The 20,986-nt window shown below is 49.3% G+C and overlaps 2 protein-coding genes across 2 annotated transcripts in view; one reads left to right on the top strand and one right to left on the bottom strand.

Annotated features, from left to right (window-relative positions):
* Positions 1-2,042: 2,042 nt before the first annotated feature.
* NT5DC4 (5'-nucleotidase domain containing 4) lies at positions 2,043-12,505 on the top strand. The gene is given in 16 exon segments (XM_017496695.2): positions 2,043-2,316; positions 2,588-2,658; positions 2,751-2,878; positions 2,957-3,027; positions 3,030-3,051; positions 3,253-3,344; positions 3,456-3,513; positions 3,851-3,944; positions 4,660-4,761; positions 5,407-5,502; positions 5,756-5,822; positions 5,931-6,101; positions 6,734-6,785; positions 7,172-7,225; positions 9,800-9,884; positions 12,272-12,505. Coding segments are annotated over 16 exon segments (1,671 nt in total).
* A 5,108-nt stretch (positions 12,506-17,613) lies between these two features.
* The window catches only part of CKAP2L (cytoskeleton associated protein 2 like), a 34,166-nt gene continuing 30,793 nt past the window's right edge, over positions 17,614-20,986 (bottom strand). The window contains exon 9 of the mRNA XM_017549811.2: positions 17,614-20,318. Within this exon, the coding sequence (XP_017405300.1) occupies positions 20,093-20,318 (226 nt within the window). The 3' untranslated portion in view covers positions 17,614-20,092. The remainder of the gene's footprint in view (positions 20,319-20,986) is intronic.

The raw sequence follows: 20,986 nt of genomic DNA, 5'->3' as shown, positions 1-20,986 counted from the left end.
AAGGGCTGAGCAACTCCTAGAGAATTCTCCTACCAGGTATTTACTCCTTCTCTTTTCTGACCTAGAGAGGAACCAGGCAATGTGGAAAAGGGGCTTAAAGGCTTTTTCCCCATGAGAAAAGCAGAGAGCATGGAATAATGGGTGGAAGGGACTGCAGACAGCCTTCTGATTTCTGAAGCTCAGTTCTGCCCTGACACTCTCCATGAAGGCTGCTGTATATAGGCTGCTAACCATCAATCCGACTATCCATGAATCTAGTCATCCAACTGTCTGCCTGTCCATTCATTCATTCATGCATCCACCCACCTCTCCATCCATCCTCCATTCCTCCATCTGATGGGGAAACACATCTACAGCATCTATAGCCTTGCCTCACCATCCTAGTTCAGTCATGCGGGGCTTGACCACAGGGATATATTCTGAAAAATGTGTCGTTAGGCGATTTCAGCACTGTGTGATGTCAGAAAGTGCACTTACACAAACCTAGATGGTACGGCCTGCTACCACCTCGGCAGCAGGGTGCAGCCTGTTTCTCCCACCAGCATCTTCACAAGCATGGGAGTGACGCTTTGCGTTATGACGGTGATGACGTCACTAGGCCATAGGAGTTGCTCAGCTCCTTATTATCTTATGGGACTAAGTGGCATATGCGGTCTGTCGTTGGGAAAAATATTCCACAGCGCAAAACTGTGGTTGCTCGTCTGGCTTTGTCAAGGAAGGAGCTATTCCATAGATATGTTTTCTTGTTGTTGTTCCAGATAACTTTTGTCCTTTTAAGAGTGCCACCTTCATTTAGTTTAGCCATTTTGGAGAGAAAGTGCTGAAACCGACTGTAAACTTGTCTTTCTTTCTTTCTTTCTTTTTTGAGACAGAATCTCGCTCTGTCACCCAGGCTGGAGTGCAGTGGCATGATCTTGGCTCGCTGCAACCTCTGCTTTCTGGGTTTGAGCGATTCTCCTGCCTCAGCCTCTAGAGTAGTTGGGATTATAGGCACATACCACCATGCCTGGGTAATTTTTTTATTTTAGTAGACATGGGGTTTCACCATGCTGGGCAGGCTGGTCTTGAACTCCAGACCTAGTGACCCACCTGCCTCCACCTCCCAAAGTGCTGGGATTACAGGTGGGAGCCACTGCACCAAGGCCTTGTCCTTCTTTTTAAAACAGGGCCTTAACTGAGTTAAGTTAAGTCTTAGTTAAGTTAAGTCTTCCTGGATGATCCAGGTCACCCCTCCAAATGGAAGTCACATGATTCATTGTGAAGCCAGTGGTATGGGCCCTCAGGGAGTATTTGGAACTCTACACTAAATGGCCCCAGTGGCTCTGCTTTTTTACACTTTCTTTTGTACTCCCCGCCCCCCATTCTGAGATCCCAGTTATCTTCCCAATGCTTATAGCCCTTGGCATGCTTCTAGCAATGTCTTCTCTAAATGGCCTTGAGTTGGAAAATTTGATAACCGAAAGTGTTAGAATTGTGCATAAAGCAAGAGTACTGAGTTCTTTCTTTATGAAAGACTCTCATTAGTATAAAACAGAGCCTCCTGCCTTTGTATCCCGTTGTTGCCTCATTCTGGGTTCTCTGCTACCCTCCACGCCCCTGCAGTCTGTGAATGCAGAAGCCCTAGGAATGGGGAGGGCTACATAGTGGGCTGGAATTGCTCTTCCTAGATCCTTGCTGCTTTCGCTTTAGAGAAAACGATGAGATACCAGAGCCTGTTCTGACTGAATCCACCCTCAAAGGGGCTGGGGGAGATGGGAACAGGGTGGGGCCAGTGGGTCAGTGGTGCCTGAAGCTTTGAGAGAGAGGAGAGTGGTTGGGCCCCACTGGTAGTGTGCAGGAAGCTGAGGAAGGGACCCCTGCCTCCTCCTCACTCTGGATGACAATGGCCAATGTGGACCGGGGAGAGCCCAAGGGTCTGGTCTCCCTTCAAGGCCCAAAGCAGGACTGGTACCAGTGGTGAGATGGGCACCTGGGGTGCAGGCCAGGAGTCTCAGCCTATAAACACCCCACACGCACACAGGGACTCCTTTAAATACACAGCTATGGAGACACCCAAAATGCAGATGAGCACTTGCACTCACAAGGGACGCGCTTCCATAGGTGCAGCGACCATCAGGAAACTGACCACACACACTCCGGCGGGAGGTCTTCCTCACTTCCCTCCCTCCACCAAGATCTCTCCCCATCACCACGGACACAGTGACAAACACATCATCTCTGAATTTGGACACTGGGGCCCCATTTCAGAAGGTCACAACCTTCACACCAGCTGCACGTACTTGTTTACAGGGACGGATGCCCATAACATGTCTGCATGGTGGGACAGCAAGCTGCCGATTGCCCCCACACACTCAGACACACACTTGCACATGTGCTCCCACACGCTTACACACACACTGACACTTGCCCACACACTTGCGTTCAGACACACATGGGTCCAGGCAGGGCCCTGGCTTGGCCCTACCTACTTCCCCCATCCTTTCTGCAGCTGCAGGTGGTGCTCTGCTCTCCTCTGCTGGGTCCGTCCTCAGGTCTTGGATTCTGGGTGGCTGGCGGGCTGATGCCAACATCCTCCTCCTTCTCCCCCGGATTTTTGTCAACTGCAGCCTGACGCTGGGGAAGATTCGTTGCTTTGGCTTCGACATGGACTATACTCTGGCCATACGAGGGCTGTAACACAGTGTATTGGGAGCTGGAGGGAGCAGGGGCCGGGCAGCCAGGCAACAACCGCCTGGCCTGACTCCGCTAAGGCGCCTGAATCCTACAAGCCCCCAGCCTATGAGGCCCTAGACTTTGAGCTGCTGCTGGAGTGCCTGGTGTGCACTGGGTACCCACTCGAGATCCTGTGCTATACCTACAACCCCACCTTCCCCACCAGGTGCATGACTCAGGACAGGTGGGAGGTCACTTGGCCTTGGTACCCCCACCCACAGCCCCCCCACCCCTGCCTCTGCAGGGAGCTGGTGTTTGATGCACTCTGTGGGAACCTGCTGAAGGTGGACACCCACGGGAATGTGCTGTTGGGTGCCATGGCTTCACCTTCCTCTCAGAGTAAGGGACAAAGGGTGCCGGGAGGGTGGCAGGTCAGCAGGGGAGGACAGAAGGGGGGATGGAGGAAGGATGCAGGCCCACGGTGGAGGCTCAGCACAGAAGGGATGGGTGGGGGTTGGAAGGGATGGCTAGAACCCGGACAGGTCTCTAGGAGGCACTGGGGCAGGGGCACTGGCTGCACCCAGCCTACCCCCTCCTCAGGGCAGAGAGCTGGAGCTTCTACCCCAGCAAGTTCATTCAGACGGACGACATGCAGCGCTTCCACATCCTCAACACACTCTTCAACCTGCCTGGTGGGTGGAGGGTTGGCGGCACCGGGAGGTGGTCCTGAGGGGCCCAGCTCTGGCCTGGTGGGGAGCTGCCTGGGTCCCTGGACTGACAACTGACCGGCATGTCTGCCCCAGAAACCTACCTCTGTGCCTGCCTGGTGGACTTCTTCTCCGGCTGCTCCTGTTACACCAAGTGTGTCTTGTGTCCTGCCCAGCCCTGGGGTGACCAGCAGCACACTGCCGCTACTCAGGGACCAAACCCCAAAGTGGGGAACCCCTGAAGGGTTCCCCAAAGGGCTTGAGGGGTTCCAGAAGACCTCTATTGCAGGGTGGCGCCCAACCCTGTCACTGGCTCTGCCCGCAAGGGGTGACCCTTAGCCCCAGGTGATGCCCCTCCCAGGATGGTTGGGACATAAGCCCACTGAATGCTCCAGTGTGGCTGGTGGGGTCGCTCTGGTATAGCACTCAGGGTAGGAGGTCACTTCAGGCTCCCTTATTGGCATCCCCTGTCCCCTCTTGGCCTGCCCCAGCTGTGACGCTGGATATCAGCATGGGAACCTCTTCATGTCCTTCTGAAGCCTGTTCCAGGATGTGGCTGATGCCATGAATAGTGTCCACCAGCGGGTGAGTGAGTGTTCCAGGACCCCCGGACCCCTGACCTGTCTGCTCTGGGTTCTCCTGGGCAGCCTCCGGCCTCCAGTCTGCATAGACTTTCCATCCTCTTCCCACTGAGGACTGTGGTCTAGTCTGGGCTTCCCAGAGCCGCCCACTCTCCTCATCTTGACATAGACATGTAGGTGGGTACACACACACACACACACACACACACACACACACAGAGACAGACACACACTCGCACAGAGACACTTCCCTGGCTTTCTTGGAGGTTTAAGCTGAGCTCTGCTCCCAGGTGGCTCAGGGTCTTTCTGTGTGTCCTGGTGCCTCCCTGCCTGGGCTGGGGTGGCTCCCAGAAGGCTGAAACCTGAGGAGGGGATCCCAGGGCAGCGCCGGGAGTCCCACCCCTGCAAGTCCCTCTATCTCCGCCCCAAGCACACCTCCCGTGCTGCTGGGGAAGATGAAGGAGGTTGGGAAAGTGTTTTTGGCCACCAACGGCAGCTAACACTACGCCGACGTGAGTGTGTGTATCGAGGGGTGGGCCCTCGGCCTCCTCCCTGGCCTCTGGGGACATGGAGGCATTGCAAACAGCAGTGAGGGGCGGGAGGAGCCACGACCCTTCTACCCCCAACACTGGACTGGTCTCCTGGGCTCCATTTTTTGGCCTTTCAAGACCTCAGGGGAATGAGCAACTTTCTCACCACCTTGCTCCTGTGGTCACCAGGGTGCCAGGGGGATAGTAGTAAGGGCAGAGGTAGGCAGTGGCCCAAGCTTGGTTCCCTGGCCCTGCCCTGTCCTTGTGACCTACCTGTTCAGCACCAGTGAGGTGAGTGCTGGAGTGATGCACTCACAGCTGGGGTGGGCTGTGCAGCGGGCGGGGGCGCCAGGCCACACCGCGATGCTGAGGGCCTCTCCCATGTCCAGCCTCCCTTTGAGCAAGACCCAAGTGTGTGAGTGGTCATTTCTCATGAGTGGAAGCTCCCCAGTGGGTAGGAGGCTGGTGACCTCAGCCAGGCCCTGGGAGGAGCCTTTGGGGATGACAGGAGGCAGTCAGGTATGTGGGGAGGGGTGGTGGAAAGCAGGGAGGCGAGGGCATGGCAGGCCAAGGGGACGAGGGGTGCTGGGGCCTGACAGTGATCAAGTGTCATGGGGCAGGCAGCAGGCCCCTAACTTGGTAGCTGTGCTGGTGCCACCTGTCCCCAGGTCTCTGACTGTGCTGTGAGGGGCTCTGGAGGCTGTCCTGAGAGTGCACATGATGGCTCACACCCACCTCCATAAATTCCTTTCGAGCCCTTTCTAGTGCCCAGCTTGGCTGGGGATGCTGGGCAGCGAGACCTGGTTCCCAGGGGCTGGAGAGGTCCCATCCGGCTGAAAGGTTGGTGGGGAGAGGGCAGGCTGTGACAGGTAACCGGCTGTAGCAAGGTCAGATTTACCAGGCTGTGTGTGAGCGGCCCGTGTGCACCCCCAGCAGGCTGAGGCCTCGGCCAGCCCCTGGAGGTCCTACTTCGACCTGATCATGGTGGACACGCAGCAGCCCTGCTTCTTTTAGGAAGGGAGGGTCAACATGGTAACAGCCGGTGCAGAGGTCTATGGACCATAATTGGGGAGGGCAGCCTGCCCGCCCCTTGACTTGACCTGCCTTTGTGGCTGACCTATTTGTTCCTGGAGGCAGGGAGCCAGAGGCCTCCTTCAGGGCCCTCTGCTGCCTCCTCCCACACCTCCCTGGTTACCTCTGCCGCTACCAGCTTCCTCCGACGCTCCCTAGTTAGAGACCAAAGATGCGGTTCTCCTGGCTCCAGGGCACCCCTCTGCCCCTCCAGGACTTGGGGAAGCTAGGCGTGAGCACCTACACAGGGCCCCACCAGCACTATGCTGTCTACTCTGGAGGTATCAGCTCCCACCACGCCCCCACTCCTTCCCAGGCCCCCCACCTGCCCCAAGCCACTGCCCCAAGGCAGGAAGGGTGAAGGAGTCTGTCCTCGCTTGGTGGGGCAGGCTCGTCCGACATGGTGTATGAGCTCCTTGGGGTTTGGGGGAAGGACATCCTGTACATTGGGGACCACATTTTTGGGGACATTCTCAAGTCCAAGAAGTGGCAGAGCTGGGAGACTTGCCTAATGGTTCCTGAGCTGTCCTGGGAGCTGGACATCTGGGCCCTGGAGAAGGGTGAACTGCTGGGGTTGGGAAGAGTCAGAGGGCACTGGCTGCCCATGCAGAGGCCCCAGCACTGCCTTCTCCCTTTCCCCATGGGGGCCAGGAATCCTGGCCACTCTGTTGTTTCTGAGGGAGGAAACAGACACCCAGAGAGGGTAAGCAGCTTGTCTGAAGCCACCCAGCCAGTAGGGGCAAAGCTGAGAGTCAGATCTGCATCTCCTGACCCAAGAGTCCTGTGCTGTTTCTGCAGGCCGCACTTTCCTCCTGCACCTGACCCCACTCTCCCCACCCGCCCTGAGGACATTCAGTGGGTGGAAGGTACACAGGCTCCATCCAGGAATGACTTGAAGTCATCCTCCAGGGCAGGGAGTCGTGTGAGCCCCCACAATTCGGGGTTTGTCCTGAGAGCTGAGGCTTTAGGTTTGAGTCACCTGACTACCTCACCCATCCCTTGGGGCCTACAGGGCCTACGCTGTCCCTGCTTCAGTCTGGGCAGAGCCTCACCTGATATAAGGGCCAGGGGTGTTATGCACACAGCTGGGGGAGTGCAAGTCCGCAGCTGGGCCAGGGCAGACACAGGCCGGCAGGGCCAGTGGGTGACATAGGCCGTCACTCACCCCCACTGACCCTTAGTGGCTTTTTAGAGCAGTAGGAGGAGCTGAACAGGCTGGACATGCGCCTGGTGGACCTGTATCAGTGAGACCCTGGCCTTTCTGGGGGTAAGATGGGGGGCGGGGAGAGGGATGGAGGGACAGTGGCTCACATCCCTGCCTGGCAGCAAGGTCCCAGCCAAGGTTGTCAGGACATCAAGATCTGTTTCAGGCTGCGCTTCTCTAGCAAACTGGATGTGGGGACCCCTCTCACCACTTTGGGACTGCTCACACTCTGTGACCTCTAGGCCCTTCCTCTGAACCCGTCCAACACTCAGGGACCTTCCCTCACACGCGTGCACACACCAGCCCGGCACCCACATGGGATGCTCGCAGGGCGTCTTCCCCCTGACCCCTGTGGGAGTCTAAGGAGACTGTCCTGGCACTCAAGCTCTGTGCCTCGCCTTGGTTACCAGGCTATTTTTGTACCAGGCACATAGATGGGAGCAGTTGTGAGCTGCAAGCCATCAACTTCACTAAGAGAGATCCAGGTGACAGCTGGGTTTCGAGGGAGCAGGGGACCAGGCCCACTGGGGGCGGAGCCTACGTCCCCTGTGCCAAAGGCCGGGTTACCTGATTCTCCCCAACATCGCCCGGGCTCCACCTGCCTTGTCAGCCAGCGCCCTCTGCTGGCCAATGTTCCAAAGGGCAGCGGTGCCCTGTTGAAGGGCTGAGCTGAGCCTGATTTGCAGGCCTTGCCTCCAGTCCTGCAGTCCTTGTCAATCACCCTGCCTAAGAAGTGCCTGCATGCTGGCTGGGCCCTTACTGACCGACTAGCCAGTTCTGATAGGAAATGTGATTGAGGACCAGTGAGCCCAGCGTCCTGGGAAAAGAGAAGAAAGGACAACGTTCCCCTGTGGCATTACTGACCGGCCACCAAAAAGCTGGAGGTGCCCACGGCCGACCAGGTGGAGGGAGTCAGGCCACTTGGTCATCCCAGTCCAGCCAGGGCCCATCACAAAGGGTCTTTGCAGAGCCTTTTACAAAGCACAGCTGTCTGATCTTCCCACAGGCTTCTGAGGTGGATGGAGCACGGATTGTCACCTTTATATTACTAATGAGGAAACTGAGCCTCAGAGAGGGGTCACCTTGGGAGTAAATGTTGGGACTGTTCTCTAGGCTCTAAAAGCAGGGCCTGGTAGCGGGGTGGGACCTGATAGGAAGGTGGAAGCGGGGCTGGGGTGCGGCCTTTGCCAAGTCCTCTGTTGGACTCATAAGGTAAATGAGGCTGTGGTTTAGTCCTGGGTGGTCCACCTCCAGGGCCAGGCAGGTAACTGTGAGGGAAAGCTGGAGCGGGGCCCATGGCAAAGTAGGGAGCTGCCCCACCTCTAAAAGCCAAATGTGCAGTCTGTAGGTCTACAACATGCTGTTCCTTCCCTACAGAGGGGCACAGGCCTCAGTGTCCCCCAGGGAGGCCAGAGTTGCCCAGAAAGGGAGAAGGCGAGGGCAGGCCCATGTGGGCTGGGATTTCAATTCAGCGTGTTGCTCCTGTGGCCAGAAGGACACCCGGGAGAGGACCTGTGCTACAGCACCATGGGCAGCCTGTTCCACTGCGGTTTCCACCAGACACTCTTCTCCAGCCAGCTGATGTGCTACGCCAATCTCCACGCTGCCACCTGCTTCAACTTCCTGTACCACTGCTCAGCTCACTGTTTCAGGCTGCCCCGGAGTTGTTGGGTCCCTGCGGAATCTCCACAGCTGTCTCTGAACATCCATCCTAGAAGGACCCACTGGTTCCCAGCCTTGCTAGGAGGTCACAAGGTCACCAGACCCAATCTCCCACCTTCAGACTCAGTGGGGTCACAGCCTTGCAGATAACTGTCCAGGTCTTAACAAATGCATGGGAAGAGTTAGGTTTATATAGATAAGATGCCCCTGCGAGGATGTTCTTCCTCATGCCCAAACTTAACTCCTGCATTAGATTGAGACCACACTATCTCATCATTTCCTTGGTAGAAAGGATACCAGTTGCAAGGAGGAAGGCACAGTCCTCCTACCCTCAGTAAACATACAGTGGCTTCCGAGGAGGCGGCAGATGATACAGCAATCTGCTCTGGCTGGTTTTCCTCTGGGAGATCGGAGGATGCTTTTGGGTTAAGAGCAGGGAGGTAGAGGCGGCCATGATGGAACTGGGCAAGGGTTAGGAGTCATGGGACTGGCCAGCGCAGGGCTTCCCTGGAACCTGCATATGTCAGCCCTCCCCAGATGGCATCATCATTTCCATTTTGTAAGATGTAGAGCCTGCAGTTTAGGATCTGGACTTGAAGCTAGGTCTTTGAGGCTCCCTGCCGCCTGCTTTCCCTGCTGCCTTTGGCTGCCTTCCAGATGTTTGAGAGGGGAAAAGCCATTTATTGAACGTCTGCGGTGTTTCCTGCACTGGGCTGGGTGCTTTTCATTGATTATGCTTAATGCTCAATATAACTCAGCAAGGTAGGTTTTATCCTCCTTATTTACCATTGGCAAGAAAGCACAGAGAATCTAAGTGACTTGCTGTCATACAGCTAGCAGACCACAGAGCTGGGATTTGAGCATGTCAGGCTCTAAGGGGTCACACTCTGTCCCCTGCACTGTGCTGCCGCAAGTCTTGCTCTATTGCCCAGGCTGGAGTGCAGTGGCTTAATCTCGGCTCACTGCCACCTCCACCTCCTAGGTTCAAGCAACTCTTGTGCTTTAGCCTCCCAAGTAGCTGGGATTACAGCTGTGCTTGGGAGGCTGAGGCACAACCGTGCCCGGCTAACTTTTGTGCTTTTGTAGAGACAGGGTTTCATCATGTTGCCTGGGTTGGTCTTGAACTCATGGGCTCAAGCAATCTACCTGCCTTGGCCTCCCGAAGTACTGGGATTACACGTGTGAGCCATCGTGCTTGGCCTTGGCCTGGGATTTTTGAGGAAGTGAAGTCCAGCTGCCAGAACCTTCCTGCCCCTGCTGACCCCCTGAGGCACCTTCCTCTGATTGTTGGGCAGGAAGCTGGCAGCTGTGGGCAGGGGAGGCTGTGCATAGCTGAGGAATCCTGGAAGGCCAGACCCAGAACGGAGTACTCTGCCTCCATCTGCATTTATCCCTACAGATGCCACATGAGTCGGTTGTATAGCAAGAATGGGCCAATCTGGACCCTGCCTCCTGCCTCCTCTCTTGCAGCCAGAGGGTGAGTGACTGTGGCCGAGGGTCTCTGTGGCTTGGGCTCCCATGGGCTAGAGCAGTGGTTCCCAATGGGGTGGTATCAACCCCAGGAAGCATGAGGCAATTGGTGGGGGGGCTTTTTTTTTTTTTTTGTCTTCAAGCATAGTAATTCCTGATTATTCATGTAAAAATACATATTATTTTATTGTAAATTGCTTTTTTTATTTCTCCTTTGTTATAGTTAGGGTATTATCTAGTTATTTTAAATGGTAGAGATGATAATTGTATTGATGAATTTCAATTCAGGATGGAAGAGTGGAAGTTAAATATTTATTTTTAAAATGGGGCATGGGGGCCAGGTGTGGTGGCTCACACTTGTAATCCCAGCACTTTGGGAGGTTGAGGCGGGCAGATCATCTGAGGTCAGGAGGTTGAGACCAGCCTGGCCAACATGATGAAACTCCATCTCTACTAAAAATACAAAAGTTAGCTGGGCGTGGCAGTGGGTGTCTGTAATCCCAGCTACTCGGGAGGCTGAGGCAGGAGAATCACTTGAACCCAGGAGACGGAGGTTGCAGTGAGCCGAGATTGCACCACTGCACTCCAGCCTGGCAACAGGATGAGACTCTGTCTCAAACAAACAAACAAACAAACAAAAAAAGAAAGTGGCATTGGATCCAAAAGGGTGACAGGTTCTGCTTGGCAGTGGTTTGTTGATTCTTGGGCCCTGCACCTCTACAGACTGCTTTTGGCCAATCCATATAACTTACTCCCTCCAGGAGAGGTTGCAGGACATGCCCTCTTCCACACTGAGGCTTCCTCTCTAGACAGGCTTTGTTAACATCAATAACTAGTGGCTCTAGCCTCAGATCTTTTTGATACTTTGTGTGTCCTGACTCACCTCTGAGCTGAGACATGATTGGATGCCTAGGTTCCTCCTTGGGTTCCACACCGCCAAGCCTTATATAAGGGTTTCTGTTCCTACCTTGACTTTCTAGGGGCTCAGTTTAAAAGATGTGCATTCCTGAAACACCATAAAAACCCTAGAAGAAAACCTAGGCAACACCATTCAGGACATAGGAATAGGCAAGGACTTCATGACTGAAACACCAAAAGCAACGGCAACAAAAGCCAAAATAGACAAATGGGATCTAAGTAAACTCCAGAGCTCCTGCAGAGCAAAAGAAACAATCATTAGAGTGAACCGGCAACCAACAGAATGGGAAACAATTTTTGCAATCTAGCCATCTGACAAAGGGTTAATATCCAGAATCTACAAAGAACTAAAACAGATTTACAAGAAACAAACAAACCCATTCAAAAGTGGGTGAAGTATATGAACAGACACTTTTCAAAAGAAGACATATATGAGGCCAACAAACATATGAAAAAATGCTCATCATCAGTGGTCATTAGAGAAATGCGAATCAAAACTACGTTGAGATACCACCCCACGCCAGTTAGAATGGCAATCATTAAAAAATCTGGAGACAACAGATGCTGGAGAGGATGTGGAGAAAAAGGAACACTTTTACACTGTTGGTGGGAGTGCAAATTAGTTCAACCATTATAGAATACAGTGTGGCAATTCCTCAAGGATCTAGAAATAGAAACTCCATTTGACCCAGCAATCCCATTACTGGGTATATACCCAAAGGATTATAAATTGTTCTTTTATAAAGACACATGCACATGTATGTTCATTGCGGCACTGTTTACCATAACAAAGACCTGGAACCAACCTACATGCCCATCAATGATACACTGGACAAAGAAAATGTGGCACATATACACCATGGAATACTATGCAGCCATAAAAAATGACGAGTTCATGTCCTTCGTAGAGACATGGATGAATCTAGAAACCATCATTCTCAGCAAACTGACACAAGAACAGAAAACCAAATGTTTTCGCTCATAGGTGGGTGATGAACAATGAGAACACTTGGGCACAGGGAAGGGAGCAAAACCTACTGGGCTAGGTTGAAGGGGAGGGGAGGGGAGGGGAGGGAAGGGGAGACACAGGGGGGCAGGGAGAATGGGGAGCGATAACACAGGGAGGAATGCCTGACGTAGGCGACGTGAGTTGGGGGGGATGGAGACAGCAAACCACCACGGCATGTATATACCTAAGCAACAATCCTGCAGGATGCAGGATGTGCATGTGTACCCCAGAGCCCAAAGTATAATTAAAAAAAGAAGAAAAAAAGAGATGTGCATTCCATAGGTCCCCTTTAGCTGGGTGGTACCGGGCACAGTGTTCTTTCAACCAGTGTTTATTGAGTGCCTCCTGTGTCCCGGGCAGTGTAGGAAATAAAGTGTAAGTTGCTTCATTCTTGCCTAGGAGAAGCTCAAAATGCAAGTGCATTCACAGTCGTTAATCAGTGGTTTGCATCTCTTTTTCTATCCTAGCCCAGCAGAGGGCTGGACACACTCCTGTTCAACAGTGGCTTGCTGGGGAAGCCTGTGGTTCGATCCCTCTACCTCCTCATCCCATCAGGATCCAGACTAGGGCATTTTGACACATTACCTACCTGTGGTTGGGAGTCACTGTGCAAGCTTGGGAAGAAAATATCCATAGTCACTTTCTTTGTTTCTTATAAGGCTGAGGGCAAAGAGAGAAGCAAGGACGAGGAGAGCTGCTGACGGAGTCCCGGACATGGACTGGCATCGTGGGTCATCTTCTACTTGAGATATTTTTTGGGCAACAGAAGTATAGAAGAAGGAAAAAGCAACTGTATTGAAATCTCCTAAATGTAGCAGATTTGGAGCCCACAAACACTTGTTTTAGGGAGGAGGGGCTATTGCTCTTAACCTAGAAGGCATCCCCCATGGTCTTTAAGACGTTTGGAAATGTGTGTACAAGTGAAATTATTTTACCTGCTTCTCTTGAACACATCATGTATCATATCCAATTTTATTTCTAAACGTATCCTTTAAAAATATTATTTCTGTGCACTTCTGATTCTGTTACTAGTAAGAACAATAAAACCTGATTGGCTATAGATTGCCCCGCTAACTGCTCTTTTATTCAATATGAAAGATGTTAAATGAGATAGCCCAAACGTCTTTGAGCTTGTATACATGCATTAAAACACACAAAAAGTCACTCTCATGATTTAAAAACTTGACTCTCGAGTGTTAGAGGCTGCTCTATGGTATTAAAGCGCTGAACCATCATTGTTCTGATGCCACTGAATTTAATTTACTCCTGCAGTTCACCTTTTGCCTGTTAGTGGCATCATCTGGCATTCTGTGGAGACACAGGTTGAATCTGCATGTTTGAAACGATGAAGCGAACTCTTGAAGGAACAAGTCTGAGGACACACTTCATTAGCTTCATTTTCTGTGGGTAAACAATGGCAACACTTGGGATACCTGAGGATAAATCAGGGACAATGGGCCATGGAATCAGAGAGTTCAGTTTTTGTTTGTTTGTTTGTTTGAGATGGAGTCTCACTACTATCACCCAGACTGGAGTGCAGTGGCGCGGCCTTGGCTCCACCTCCTGTGTTCAAGCGATTCTCCTGCCTCAACCTCTGAGCAGCTGGGATTACAGGTGTCCACCACACCTGGCTGATTTTTGTATTTTTAGTAGAGACAGGGTTTCACCATGTTGGCCAGGCTGGTCTCAAACTCCTGACCTCAAGTGATCCGCCTGACTCAGCCTCTCAACATGTTGGGATTACTGGAGTGAGCCACCGAGCCTGGGCTTTTTTTTTTTTTTTTTAACCATCTCCTTTGCATTTCAGAAGTGTCCAGGTTTGACACTGCTAAGACCTTTACTTCCTTTCCCTGGATTAACTTTCAGGCCCCAGAGCCTGTAGGGGCAGGTTCTCCAGGCAAACAGCAGGTCTCACTGGCCTGTGTCTCTACTTGATTCATATTCAAGGGCTAGAAGATAGTATTTATCAGAAAAACTGCTCAGACCCTAGACCCCTTCTTTTCTGGAAAGGGCTTGAAATAGAGTGTGTAGTAGTGTACTACAAAAATCAACTCTTAGAATTCCTACGCAGGCTAGAGAGGATACAGAAAAGGACTGAGGTATAAATAATCTGGCAGAAGTGCCTTAGAGGATCCCAGGGAGGGAGAGGAGAGACGGAGGGTTGGGAGAGAGGTGGCCAAAGGGCCTTTCTTATGCCCGGCCCATTCCCTTCCTCTTCTCCTGGTTACACCTGCCCTCGCCTCAGCTCACCTCCCTGTCTAGACCAGTGTCTCCTTAGTCCCTTGCTCACAGGCCTCTGTTTCTCAGGCCTTGCAGTCTTGCATCCATGGTTCTTAGATTAACATGTCCCCACTGGACTCTCAGCTCCAAAAGGTAATGTCCTTTGAGTTCACTGTTGTGTCTCTGGCATCTACGGTGTACTGTGTATTTTACTGAGTGATGTATGTCACCCAGTTTATTATTACTCTTGTAGAACTGCAGGGAAAGGGGTGGGGCGAAGGATATGAGACAAGAGAAAGTGGAGAAAGGCTGTAGGCTTTGGATTCGAGTGCTGCTCCTAAATCTCAGGAACGTGTCTGCGTAGGAGGTAGGACAGACACTTCTATTTGGATAGTTTTTTTTTTTTTTAACCTGATGTCACCTCTACACTTCTGTTTTTTCTATACCTTAGAAGCACACCATTATTTCCAAGACTGTGTGCAGACACTGACAGTCATCTCCCATTTCTGGAAGAATTTTTAGCTGGGCATGTGGCCATCTGATAGACATTTCTCTGCTTTCTTTAAATGGGTGGGGACATGTGACCAAGTTCTGGCCCCTACATTCTGGACAGAAGTAATGGCTCCAAATTCCAATCTGTGACCTTAGGAGGGACCTGCTTTCCCCTTCCTCTTTCTTCCCTTCCAACTGGCTGGAGAGTGAAGTTGGTTGGGAGCCTTCTTTGGCCACATGGATGAGGCTGCTCCCAAGGGATGGTTAGTGGCATAGCTTGGGCCTGGCAGTAGATAAGCACTGGGCTGTCACTTGGACGGCTGATGTGAGAGAGATGCATTTCCATTTGGGAGTAGCGACAGCAGCTGAATCGACTTCCTCATTCTGGCATCATCTAGAGCAGTGAGGAAATGAAGGGAACAGAAGCAGTATTTCTGGGGTAGTGAACTAGTGGTAAAAATGTGATCATTTATTTGTAGAATGAATGACAGTACTTTGGCTGTCACAGTGATTCCTGCTTGGTAAACTGGGAACAGTTGAATAGTTTCTCTTGCTCAGATGTGCTGTTTCCTTCCCATTATCCTAGTCCTCATTTTCTTACTTTAAATAGAGATAGGAGCTAAAAGTTCTGGACCTGGAGCCAGACAGCTCTGACTTTGAAATTGCATGACTGTCACTTATTAAGTGTTTCCTCTGACCAAGTTCCGTGTCCGTTATCTCCCTATGCCCTTACAATTGCATGACTGTCATTAATTAACTACTCTGTTTCCATAACCATGTCATAAAGCTATTGTATGACATGGTTATGGAAACAGAGTAGTTAATTAATGACAGTCATGCAATTGTAAGGGCATAGGGAGATAACGGACACGGAACTTGGTCAGAGGAAACACTAAATAAGGGTTTTCTATGCTATTGTAAGGTCTCTCTCTCTCTCTCTCTCTCTCTCTCTCCGTGTGTGTGTGTGTGTGTGTGTATGTACATTAGTCAGGATTTTTTCTTTAGCAACTGATGGAAACCTAATGAAACTGGTTTGAGAAAAAAGAATTTATTGGCTCATATAGCTAAAAAGTCCAGGGCTAGTCTAGCTCTAGGCATAGCATTAATGTCTGTCATTGGACATAGGCTTGTTCTAACTCTCAAGTTTATTCGTGTTAGTACTATTCTCTGGCAGGTTTTGTCTATGAGGTTATAGACAGCTGAGATGGCTGTCCCCAGTCTCCAGATTTCTATCTTTATCTTTTCAGCAACTCTACCAGGAAATCTCTAATGAAAGTCTGGGAAATGATACCTCACTGGTTGTGAGACACTACCCCATCCTCTAATCAGTGCCACTAGCCAGGGAGATAACAAGTTTGAATTTGCCAGGCCTGGGTCATATGCTCATAGCGGGGTTGAGTCCATTCTTCTTAAACCACGTACGGTGTCAGTAGTAAAGAGGTGGTCATAGTAGGGAAAGTGGGTGCTTTTTTTTTTTTTTTTGAGACAGAGTCTCACTCTGTCACCCAAACTGGAATGCAGTGGCGTGATGTTGCCTCACTGCAGCCTCCACCTCCCAGGTTCAAGTGATTCTCCCCCCTCAGCCTCCCAAGCAGCTGGGACTACAGGCACATTCTATCACGCCTGGCTAATTCTTGTATTTTTAGTAGAGACAGGGTTTCATTACGTTGGCCAGACTTGTCTTGAACTCCTGGCCTCAAGTGATCTGCTCACCTTGGCTTCCCAAACTGCTGAGATTACAGGTGTGAGCCATCACACCCAGCCTGGGGTGCTTTTATTAGAAGAGGGAGTACATGCCAGGCAGGCAACAACTTTTTTTTTTTTGAGACAGAGTCTTGCTCTGTTGCCCAGGCTGGAGTGCAGTGGCATGATGTTGGCTCACTGCAACCTTTGCCTCCCAGGTTCAAGTGATTCTCCTGCCTCAGCCTCCGAAGTAGCTGGGATTACAGGCGTGTACCAGCACGCCTGGCTAATTTTTGTATTTTTAGTAGAGATGGCGTTTCACCATGTTGGCCAGGCTGGTCTGAATCTCCTGACATCAAATGATCCACCCACCTTGACTTCCCAAAGTCTGGGATTACAGTCATGAGCCACATGCCCGGCCTCAGGAACTGTTTTTATAGTTTGTAAAAGACTCAGCTGAGTTCCTGGCATAGTGAGCACTAACAAACATAAACCATCAAGCCTCGGCTCTGTCTTCTGGTTCATGGTCATTCTGCACAGAGATGCTGTATATAATCCCTTTTTTTTCTTTGAAACTTGTGTTATACTCACCTCCTCTAAAAAGCCATCCCTGAACAACGCTGGACTTATTTCTGCAGAGGCCCATATTTCCACTACAATTCCCTATGAACCTTCTTCCTAAGTGATTAAGGGCCCACTTCTTTCCTTCCTACTCTCCCTCCTTCCTGCTCCGTATGTCTAGGAGCTATTTACTAAACAAGAGGGTTACTGAGTATCTATAAAGAGCCCTAGAATTAGGGTGCAGTTATTTTGCAGCTGCTGTACCATCCACAATCATTTCCATCCGTATCTTCTTGTGTTTGGAAGACTCTACAGTCTAATGAGGCTGTTCAAAACCTCCAATTTGCCATTTTGAAACATAAATTATTAGACACCAATAGTTCCACCCACACAGTTATTGTTAGTACCTAGCATAACACTGTAAGACATCCTGCAAGGAACTAACGATAAATAAAATGAAACTGCTCATTGGAGAACTAAGCTGTAATGTCAAGACAATGGTTTTGAGGAGATGTAAAACCACCATAAAGGGACAACTGACTCCTAGGCCTGGGGTCAGGGGAGAGATTTAGGTGGCAAACATGGACCATTTGAGAAGCCAGAAAACAAATAAGTGCATAAGCAATGGATAGCAGTGTAAGATCAATCATGAGGACCTGGTCAAAGAACTTAGGACAGTGTCTGAGATCTGAGGCAAGAATATTCCTAATACGAAACGACTCGCTTCAGACTCTCTAAGCCTGGTGATTTTGAATATTTGATTCCTCTAAGTCCCATGTTCAGAGCTTGTGATCTCTAAGCAGCCCTCTGAGCATTATTTGGCTTCACAGGAAAAGTTAAGTCTAATTCCTGCTTTTTGGTGACAATTTTATTAGGTATATTTAAGATTTACAACATGATGCTATGGGATACATATCGATAATAAGATGGTTGCTACAGTAAAGCAGATTAACATCGTCTGGTTTTTGTGTGATAAGAGCAGCTAAATTCTACTTATTTAACAAAAACTCCTAATACAATTGTATTAACTTTAGCCCAATCTCTAGACTTGTTCATCTTATCTGCTATTTTATATCCTCGGCCTACATCTCCCCATTTCCTCTTCCCCAATCTGTGGTAATGTTTCTCTGTATATTTGAGTTCTTTTTTAAAAAATTAAATATTCCACATGTGATCATGCAGTATATTTCCTTGTGTATGGCATATTTCACTTAGCATAATGTTCTCCAGGTCCATCTATGTTGTAGCAGATGGCAAGAACTCCCTCTTTTCCAAGGATCAATACTATTCCATGGCATGCATTGGCCATATTTTCTTTTATTTGCCCATTGACGGCCATTTAGGTTGTTTCCAAATTGTAGCTATTGAGAATAACACTGCCGCAAACATGGTAGTGCAGATATCTTTATGAGGTGGTGATTTCATCTTTTTTTTGGAGACAGAGTCTCACTCTGTAACCCAGGCTAGAGCTCAGTGACACTATTTCAGCTCACTGCAACCTCTGCCTCCTGGGTTCAAGCGATTCTCCTGCCTCTGCCTCCCAAGTAGCTGGGATTACAGACGCCTGTCACCACACCCGAGTAATTTTTGTATTTTTAGTAGAGATGGGGTTTCACCATGTTGGTCAAGCTGGTCTCGAACTCCTGACCTCAGGTGATTCACCCGCCTTAGCCTCCCAATGTGCTGGGATTACAGGCGTGAGTCACTGTGCCAAGTCAATGATTTCATCTTTTTGGGTATATACCTACTCAGAAGAGGGTCAGATAACAGTTCTACTTTTAATTTCTTCAGAGTCTCCATAGTTTTTCATAATGGCTACGCCAATCTACATTCCCACCAACAGTGTACTAGGCTTCTCTTTTCTCCACAATCTCATCAACATTTATCTCATGTCTTCTTGTTAATAGCCATTCTTACAGACGTGAGGTGATAGCTCAAAGAGGTTTTAATTTACATTATTCTTCTGATTACTGATGCCAAACACCTTTTCATATATATACCTATTGGCCATTTTTTAATGTTTTCTTTGGAGAAATGTCTGTTTAGGTCCTTTGCCCATTTTAAATTATTTGTTTTTCCACAATTGAGTTATAAGGGTCTATCTCTTACTGAAAGTCTGCTGGTATTACAGTTTTGTAGCTCATAGTTTTTTGAGCACTGTTATAATCTGACTTTCAGAAATAGATCTGCTTCCCTTACAAGGAAAAAATCTAGTTCTGGGTGAGGCTGACAGACCCTTGATCAAAGTACATTCTCCTTGGTAATGAAGGGTCCTTGTGAGGTCTCTTGTAAGAGCCAACTGGTGTAACCTTAGACAAACTCCTAATTCTCTATGCAAAGCCATTATCACGGTTTTCTATAATAAAGATAAACAAGCGGGAACTAATAAAAATTTAATGTATTTTTTAAAGATAATACTTAAATATTAAGAAAGCTAAGATTTAAAAGGTGTTGACTAGATTTTTCTACACATTACATTTACATAATGACTGATTTTACCTTTCCACAAGTAGTTGCCCAGGAGGAAGAAAAAGCAACCTAACAGTCTCTGGGGCTTGCACTGCCTTCTGAGGCCAGCTATCCCCTAGCATAGCAAAGAAATGAAGAAGCAAGTGTCCACTCCCCACCCTTCTCCCCTGCTCCCTTTTGTTATTTGAAGTGTTTCTGAGTAACAAATGCAAAAAACTAGGTTTGGATATAAAAGCTAGATGACCACGCCAATTCAGGATTGTGTTTCATCTGAGACCTGGCATAGGAAAAACAAGAATTCTCTCTCATTTACAAGGATACTGTGATGGAAGTCAAAGATCACACATAAATTTGCAATCTCTGGGCAAAGGCACAGCTGGTATAAACTCATCTGTGAAATGAGGGGTTCTGACTTGGCCGTCTGTCAAGGTCCATTCAGCCTGTTAAGCCAGCATCAAAGTTCAGATTTTCCACGATGAAAGGACTTGCCCTCTCTGCTAAGGTGGATGTAGAAAGAAAAGTCCCATTATATTGTGGGACCAACCTTCTGATATAAAAAATTACATTGGGATTAAAGTAGATCAATAAAGTATACATTTTTTTCATAGTTGTAGGGTAAATTAACATTCAAAAGTTTGAAATTTATGTATACTGTAAAACTGGCAAACTCGTCTCATACACATAAAGCAAAGATCTTCCCATAGGGAGATAAAATTTGAGAGTAAGCCCAGTGAATTACTTAAATCCTGAGCATCTGTAATCTGCATCCATGATGCCTCTCTATTTTCCAGGTCATTTGGACAAGAATATTTCTTGTCTTATGGAGGCTCTAAAACACGTTTTTAAAAAAAAGCATCAGGAAATTATGATTCAGGGATTTGAAACCCCAATGTTACAGGCAAAGCCTCATTTCTACGAAATATAAAACATGTTGTTTCTTCCACTTCTAACAGTTCATCAAGAGAAGCCACTACTAAATCGTGTTCTTGCAGCATTTCCGGGTAGCAGGACACTGCTCGCTCGATCCTCGACGAACGCCGTACAGGAGTGATAAGCTTCATGTCTTGCACTTCTGGCATCCCATTTATTCTGAGAGATAGCAAGAGATGCATTAAAAACATTATCATTTAAAAAAATTCTCTTTATTATTTTTTGTTTCATATTCCATAATAAAACATGAAAGACATTTTAATATAAGTTGACACAAGAGATATGTCTAGAGCAGTTCTCATCTTAAGATGGCTTTTTCCATGAGTTCAAGACCAGCTTGGGCAACATAGTAAGACACTATGTCTACCAAAAAATATAAAAATTAGCTGGGCAACGGATCCAAGATGGCTGATTAGGAGCAGCTCAGGATAGCAGCTCCCAGCGAAAGTGTGGAAGGTGAGTGAATACCGCATTTCCAGATGGATTTTTATTGTCCACAGACCAGGAGATTCCCAGGCGGAGGAGCCCCATGGGTTGCCAGCGCAGCTGTTTTGGCCAGCATGGCTGTTTCCGCTGGGGTGGCTGTTTTGGTCAGCGCCCCGGCACGGGGGTTCTCCATACAAAATACACGGGTCCGGGCACCGTTTTAGCTGGTGATTGGAGTTTGGGGAAGACAGAGTCGCCCATTCAACTGATAGAAAAGGAGACTGAAACAGGGAGCCAGGCCAGGAGATTCCCAGGCAAAAAAGCACCACGAATCTCAGCACAGCTGTTTCAGCCAGCGCAGGTGCAGTGGGTTGCCACATGGGAAATCACACAGATCCCGG

Source organism: Cebus imitator, unplaced genomic scaffold (genome assembly GCF_001604975.1).
Source record: "Cebus imitator isolate Cc_AM_T3 unplaced genomic scaffold, Cebus_imitator-1.0 Scaffold222, whole genome shotgun sequence".
In the NCBI taxonomy this organism is placed as follows: Eukaryota; Metazoa; Chordata; class Mammalia; order Primates; family Cebidae; genus Cebus; species Cebus imitator.
This window is presented reverse-complemented; position numbering and strand designations above follow the sequence as displayed.